The sequence below is a fragment of the Tachyglossus aculeatus genome, chromosome 7 (assembly GCF_015852505.1).
Source record: "Tachyglossus aculeatus isolate mTacAcu1 chromosome 7, mTacAcu1.pri, whole genome shotgun sequence".
Taxonomy (NCBI): Eukaryota; Metazoa; Chordata; class Mammalia; order Monotremata; family Tachyglossidae; genus Tachyglossus; species Tachyglossus aculeatus.
Window position 1 is genome coordinate 6,327,172 of NC_052072.1, and position 7,553 is coordinate 6,334,724.

General features: G+C 47.5%; 1 protein-coding gene across 2 annotated transcripts in view; it reads left to right on the plus strand.

The window, feature by feature from the left end:
- Window positions 1–7,124, plus strand: part of CASP10 (caspase 10) — a 46,088-nt gene extending 38,964 nt beyond the window's left edge. For both annotated transcript variants that reach the window (XM_038749312.1, XM_038749313.1), the window contains exons 9-11: window positions 788–899; window positions 3,538–4,057; window positions 6,476–7,124. In XM_038749312.1, the coding sequence (XP_038605240.1) occupies window positions 788–899; window positions 3,538–4,057; window positions 6,476–6,638 (795 nt within the window). In that variant the 3' untranslated portion in view covers window positions 6,639–7,124. The remainder of the gene's footprint in view (window positions 1–787; window positions 900–3,537; window positions 4,058–6,475) is intronic.
- Window positions 7,125–7,553: the final 429 nt, after the last annotated feature.

Here is a 7,553-nt window from a genome sequence, read left to right on the forward strand (position 1 = left end):
ATAGCAGAAGGAAGTGGTAATAGCAGGAGCGGAAATGCGAGAAACATTTTAAGTGAAAATTTGAATGCAATAGTAGTTTCCAAAATAAATTCGTTCAAAAATGTATAAAAGTATATCTCTCAGGCTGGTGAAATCAGCCTCTGAAATCAATCACTTAATGAAGATTGATCCATAACTCTGATATTTTTATTAATAATAATAATGATAATTATTATTATTGTATTTGTTAAGCGCTTACTATGTGCCAAGCACTGTTCTAAGTGCTGGGGTAGATACAGGCTAAGCAGGTTGTTCCACGTGGGGCTCACAGTCTTAATCCCCATTTTACAGATGAGGGAACTGAGGCACAGAAAAGTGAAGTGACTTGCCCAAAGTCACACAGCTGATAAGTGGCAGAGCAGGGATTAGAACCCATGACCTCTGACTCCCAAGCCCGGGCTCTTTTTGTGCCAAGAATGGTACTATGGGCTGGGTTAGTTACAAAATAATCGGGTTGGACACAGTCCTTATCCCACTTGCGGCTCGGTCTTAATCCCCATTGCTTCGTTTGAGTTGCAGACCATTTAATCTTTTACCCCTTCCTCAACCCGATTATCTCCTCTAGACCGCAAGCTCACTGTGGGCAGAAAACGAATCTGCCAACTCTGTCATATTGAACCCTCCCACGTACTTCATACAGTGCTCTGCACACAGTAAGCGCTCAATAAATGCTACCGATTGATTCGAGGAGCTTACAGTTTGGTGAATGGAAGCTTTAATCTTTTTTTTTTTTCTCCCCTTTGAACAGGAAATGTCAACCTATAGGATGGATCGGGCCCGTAGAGGTTACTGCATCATTTTTAACAACTTTACATTCAAGGGCAAATTAAACTCCAGGAAGGGAACTCAGAAGGATGTGGGTAAGGAATTTCAGGACTGTTTCTGGGGTTTAAAGTGGGTTTCTCTCTCTCTCTCTCTCTCTTTTTCTTTTTATGGGGAAAGGGGCTTTCACTTTATAGTCCTACCTTTTAAAGCCCTGAGCTATATCTATTCATTCATTCAATCATATTTATTGAGCTCTTACTGTGTACAGAGCAGCACATTAAGTGCTTGGGAGAGTGCAGCATGGCGTAATGGATAGAGCACGGGCCTGCGAGTCAGAATCAATCAATCAATCAATCGTATTTATTGAGCGCTTACAGTGTACAGAGCACTGTACTAAGCGCTTGGGAAGTACAAGTTGGCAACATATAGAGACGGTCCCTACCCAACAGTGGGCTCACAGTCTAGAAGAACTAGAAGAAGGTCTTAGGTTCTAATCCCGGCTCCACCACTTGTCTGTTGTGTGACCTTGGGCAAGTCACTTCACTTCTCTATGTCTCAGTTACCTCATCTGCAAAATGGGGATTAAGACTGTGAGCCCCAAGTGGGACAACCTGATTGCCTTGCATCTACTCCAGTGCTTAGAACAGTGCTTGGCACCTAGTAAGTGCTTAACAAATACCGTCATAGTAATAATAATAACAATAATAATAATAATAAGCAGACACATTCCCTGCCCACAATGAGCTTACAGTCTAGGGCTTCTTTTGTAGGAACTCTGCAGTCAAATGCAACTGCTCTTTTTTTTTTTTTGATAATTGGTTAGGCGCTTACTATGTGCCCGGCACAGTACTAAGCACTAGGGCAGAATACAAGTTAATCTGATTAGACACAGTCCATACCCCACGTGGGGCTTGGTCTTAATCCCCATTTTACAGATGAGTAGCTGAGGCATGGGGAAGTAAAGTGACTTGCCCAAGGTCCCACGGCAGACAACTGGTGGAACTAGGACTAAAACCCAGGTCCTCTGACCCTTAGGCTTGTGCTCTTCAGTCAGTCAGTCAGTGGTATTTATTGAGCACTTACTGTGTGCAGAGCATTGTACCAAGATCTTGGGAGAGGACAATATAACAGACACAGTCGCTGCCCACAACGAGCTTACGGTCTAGAGGAAGCTTGTGTTCTTTCCACTAGGCCATGTTGCTTTTCCAGTCTCTTCTTTTCAAGCAGTTGCAAATCTGTGATTGAGAGAGAGAGAGAGAGAGAGAGAGAGAGAGAGTGTATATGTGTCTACATAGTCATAATCAATCAATCAGTGGTATTTATTGAATGTTTATTATGTGCAGAGTACTGTACTAAGTGGGAGAGTACAACACAACAAAATTAGCAGATGTATTCCCTGCCCATAGTAAGCATACGGTCTAGAGGAGGAGAAGGAGTTGAAATGTTGGCATTAGGCCAATTTGTAGCTATCAATCAGTGGAATTTATTGAATGCTTTCTGTGTGCAGAGCACTGTCATTCATTCATTCAGTGGTATTTATTGAGCAATTACTGTGTGTAGAACATTGGACGAAGCACTAGGGAAGTACAATTAAGCAATAAAGAGAGACACACCCTTCCCATACTGGGCTTACAATCTAGAAGAGGGAAGACAGACATTAAAACAAATTAACAGGCATCAATAGAAATAAAAAGGATTACAGATACATATACATCAAAATAAGTAAGCAGGCATCAATATAAATAGAATTATAGATATATACATATATATGTAAGTGCTGTGGGGTGGGGAGAGGGGGAAAGCAAAGGGAGTGAGTTGAGGTGAAGTGGAAGGGAGGGGGAGCTGAGGAAAAGGGGGGGCTCAGTCTGGGAAGGCCTCTTGGAGGAGGTGGGCCATCAATAGGGCTTTGAAGGGGGGGAAGAGAGCTAGTTTGGCGGATGTGAGGAGGGAGGGCATTCCAGGCCAGAGGTCGACGTTGGGACAGCTGAGATCGAGGCACAGTGAGAAGGTTAGCACCAGAGGAGTGGAGTGTGCAGGCTTTGGTGGAGAACTTAATCAAATGGGGATGAAAACTGTGAGCCCACCGTGGGACAACCTGATCACCTTGTAACCTCCCCAGTGCTTGGAACAGTGCTTTGCACATAGTAAGCGCTTAATAAATGCTATTATTATTAGTATTGTTATTATTATTATTATTATTAATCCCCATTTTACATATGAGGGAACTGAGGCACAGAGAAGTGAAGTGACTTGCCCAAAGTCACACAGCTGACAATTGGCGGAGTTGGGATTTGAACCCATGACCTCTGACTCCAAAGCCCGGGCTCTTTCCACTGAGCCACGCTGCTTCTCAGACATAAGTGCTGAGGGTGGGGGATGAATAAAGGGAGTAAGTCATGACAACTCAGAAGGGAGTGGGAGAAGAGGAAAGGAGGGCTTAAGTCAGGGAAGGCCTCTTGGAGGAGACGGGCCTTCAATAAGTCTTTGAAGCAGGGGGGAGAGGAATCGTCGGTCAGATTTGAGGAGGGAGGACGTTCCAGGCCAGAAGGAGGATGTGAGCGAGAGGTCGGCGGCGAGAGAGACGAGATGGAGGTACGGTGAGCAGGTGAGGACTAGAGAAGCGAAGCGTGCGGGCTGGGTTGTAGTAGGAGAACAGCGAGGTGAGGCGGGAGCGGGCAAGCGGATTGAGTGCTTGAAAGCGGACGCTGAGGAGTTTGTGTTTGTTGCGGACAGCCGAGCTACAGCGGGTGTTCCGGTGGCTGGGTCTGGACGTGGAGACGTTCAACGACAAGACCAGGCAGGAGATGGTGGCGACCCTGGAGGAGTGTAGCAGGCGGCCGGACCACGACGTGCGGGACTGCCTCGTCTGCTGCGTGCTGTCCCACGGCGAGTCGGGCGCCGTCTACTCGGCCGACGAAGAGCTCATCCCCATCCGCCAGATCATGTCCTACTTCACGGCCAAAGGCTGCCCCGGCCTGGCCCACAAGCCCAAGCTCTTCTTCATCCAAGCCTGCCAGGGCAAAGACATCCAGGAGGCGGTGCAGATCGAACCGGACGCCCGGAACCCCGAACTGGACCCGCAGCCCGAGCCGCCCCCAGCCCCGCGGGAGTCTCCCAAGGACAGCATTCCCGCCGAAGTGGACTTCCTCTTGGGCATGGCCACCGTCGACGGCTACGCGTCCTTCCGCCACGTGTACCAGGGCACCTGGTACATCCAGGCGCTCTGCCGCCAGCTCCAGCTACTGGTACCCAGGTGATGATGGGTCTGGGCCTTGTCGGGGAGGGGAGAAGGCACCGTTCATCACCCTGCCCACTATCCGTTCTGAGGCGAGGGAATGGAAACTGACTCTTCCCAGACGTGGGGGAAGATAATAATAATTCTGGTATTTGTTAAGCACTTCCTACAGGTCAAGCACTGTTCTAAGTGCTAGGGTAATAATAACAATAATAATAATAATAATGATGGCATTTATTAAGTGCTTACTATGTGCAAAGCACTGTTCTAAGTGCTGGGGAGGTTAGAAGGTGATCAGGTTGTCCTACGGGGGGGCTCACAGTCTTCAGCCCCATTTTGCAGATGAGGTAACTGAGGCACAGAGAAGTTAAGCGACTCGCCCAAAGTCACACAGCTGACAACTGGTGGAGCCAGGATTTGAACCCCTGACCTCTGACTCCAAAGCCTGTGCTGTTTAATAATGATGGCATTTATTAAGCACTTACTATGTGCAGAGCACTGTTCTAAGCACTGGGAAGGTTGCAAGGTGATCAGCTTGTCCCACGGAGGGCTCGTGGTCGTCATCCCCATTTTGCAGATGAGGTAACTGAGGCACAGAGAAGTTAAGCGACTTGCCCAAAGTCACACAGCTGACAGTTGGCGGAGCCGGGATTTGAGCCCCTGACCTCTGACTCCTAAGCCCGGGCTCTTTCCACTGAGCCACGCTGCTTCTCATAGATAGAGCTAGATACAAGTTAATCAGGATGGACACAGTCCTTGTCCCACATGGGACTCACAGTCTCAATCCAGTCCGGCTGGACGTTATTCACAACAATAATAATAATAATGATGGTATTTGTTAAGCGGTTACTATGTGTGAGGCAGTGCACTGGAGTAGATAGAGGTTTATCAGGTTGGACACGGTCCCTGTTCCAAATGGGGCTCACAGTCTCAATCCATACTGGCTGGATGTTATTATTATTAATAATAATAATGATGATGATGATGATGAGGTATTTAAGTGCTTACTATGTATGAGGCAGTGTACTAAGTGCTGGGGTGAATACAAGGAAATCAGGTTGTACACAGTCCCTGTCCCACATGGGGCTCACAGTCTCCATCCCCATTTTACAGATGAGGTAACAGAGGCACAAAGAAGTGAAGGGACATGTCCAAGGTCACCCAGCAGACAAGTGGCAGAGTCAGCATTAGAACCCGTGACCTTCTTATTCCCAGGCCTGTGCTCCCTCCACTGCACCATGCTGCTTTTGCGTTGTGGTGGGAGGGTGTGGTGTGGAAGACACTTAAAATGGGGATGGCAACGAGACTCCGGTCACTCCATGGCCCAGTGAGGACAAAGAGGAGCCCCGTGTGTAACTGGGATTGGTAAGAGGCTTCTCGTCTCGGGGGAGAAATTAAATGAGACACTCCGGCTCCACCACAGGCCTGCTGTGTGACCTTGGGCCAGTCTCTTCCCTTCTCTGTGCCTCAGTTACCTCATCTGTAAAATGGGGATTAAGATTGTGAGCCCCACATGGGACAACCTGATCACCTTGTATCCTCCCCAGTGCTTAGAACAGTGCTTTGCACATAGTAAGCGCTTAACAAATACAAAAATTGTTATTATTCTCTGAATCCTCATTCTGCAGATGAGGTAACTGAGGCATTCATCATTCAGTCGTATTTACTGAGCACTTACTGTGTGCAGAGCACTGTACTAAGCGCTTGGGAAGTACAAGTTGGCAACATCTAGAGCCGGTCCGTACCCAACAGCGGGCTCACAGTCTAGAAGGGGGAGACAGACAACAAAACATATTAACAAAATAAAATAAATAGAATCTCCCTCCTCCCCCTCCCCATCCACCCCGCCCTACCTCCTTCCCCTCCCCACAGCACCTGAATATATGTTTGTACAGATTTATTACTCTATTTTACTTGTACTTATTTACTATTCTATTTATTTTATTTTGTTAATATGTCTCGTTTTGTTGTCTGTCTCCCCCTTCTAGACTGTGAGCCCACTGTTGGGTAGGGACCATCTCTATATGTTGCCAACTTGTATTTCCCAAGCACTTAGTACAGTGCTCTGCACACAGTAAGCGCTCAATAAATACGATTAAATGAATGACTGAATGAATGCCTGAGTTACCTCATCTGCAGAATGAGGATTCAATACCTGTTCTCCCTCCTACTTAGATTGTGAGCCCTGTGTGGGCTGTGTCTGACCCAATTATTTCTTGTCATCCCCAGCGTTTAGAACATGCTTGATGCATAGTAAGCGCTTAACAAATACCACAGTTATTTTCATTATTATCATTATTAGACCGTGAGTCCCATGTGGGACAGGGCCTGTGTCCGATCTGCTTGTGTTCGGTCTTTCTAGCGCCTCGTTCAGTGCTTGGCACATAGCAGGCGCTTAAACAAATAGCACAGTGATTCTTTTCTTCTCTCTGACAGGAGGGAAGACATCCTCTCCATCCTCACAGCGGTCAATGACGACGTGAGCCAGCGGGCGGATAACTTGGGGAAGAAGAAGCAGATGCCCCAGCCGGCCTTCACGCTCCGGAGGAAACTGGTATTCCCCGTGCCGCGTGGAGCCCCACCGTCCAGCCTGGAATAGCCTCTTTCAGCCCCAGGGGCTAACGTCCAGCCGGACCTCTGCCGGAGAGCATTTCTTGGAGAGCATTTCCACGTGTCTGTAGATGGAAAGTATTTATTGTGTGCAGGGCACAGTTCTAAGCACTTGGGTCAGAGTAATGATGTTCCCTCAAGAGCTTAGAATCTCACGGAGACAGACTCAAAGCAAATGGAGGAGGGGGAAGAGGCTTGGAAGATCGCAAACTTAAAATTGGGGTCAGGTTAATGGATCTGTCCAGGACCCCAAATCTCAGGGAGTGGGGCCAGGGGGCTGATATGAACATCATGACTTCACAATTTCACTTTGGACTGTTTGGGCTGTGTGCATTTTGATTGATGGAGGGGTGTCCCTTCTCCTCTGGAGTGCTATTTCTGTCACTGGCAGGATCGATCAACCTTTGTGAGCGGAGCCCTGTACTGAGTGCTTGGGAGGCTACAGTAGAGTCAGTTGACACCATCCCTGCCCTCAAGGAGCTTAGAAAATGGCAGGATTTCAATCAGTCAGTAGTAGTGATTGCCTACTGTGGACAGAACACTGTAATAAGTGTTTGGAAGAGTACTAAAAAGGAAGTAGACACAATCCCTGCTGTCATGGAGTTTACTGTGTGAAGAGCCCTCTACTAAGCCCTTGGGAGCGTATAATAGAAAGAGCACAGGCCTGGGATCAGATGACCTAGGTTCTAATCCCGGCTCCAGCAATTTTGTGCTGTATGACCTTAGGCAAGTCTCTTAACTTCTTAACTTCTGTGTGCCTCAGTTACCTCATCTGTAAAATGGGGATTAAGACTGTGAGCCCCACCTTTGTCCAACCTGATTAATTTGTATATACCCCAATGCTTAGTCCAGTCCCTGGCACATAGTAAGCACTTGACAAATATCACTAATAAATAGACCAGAT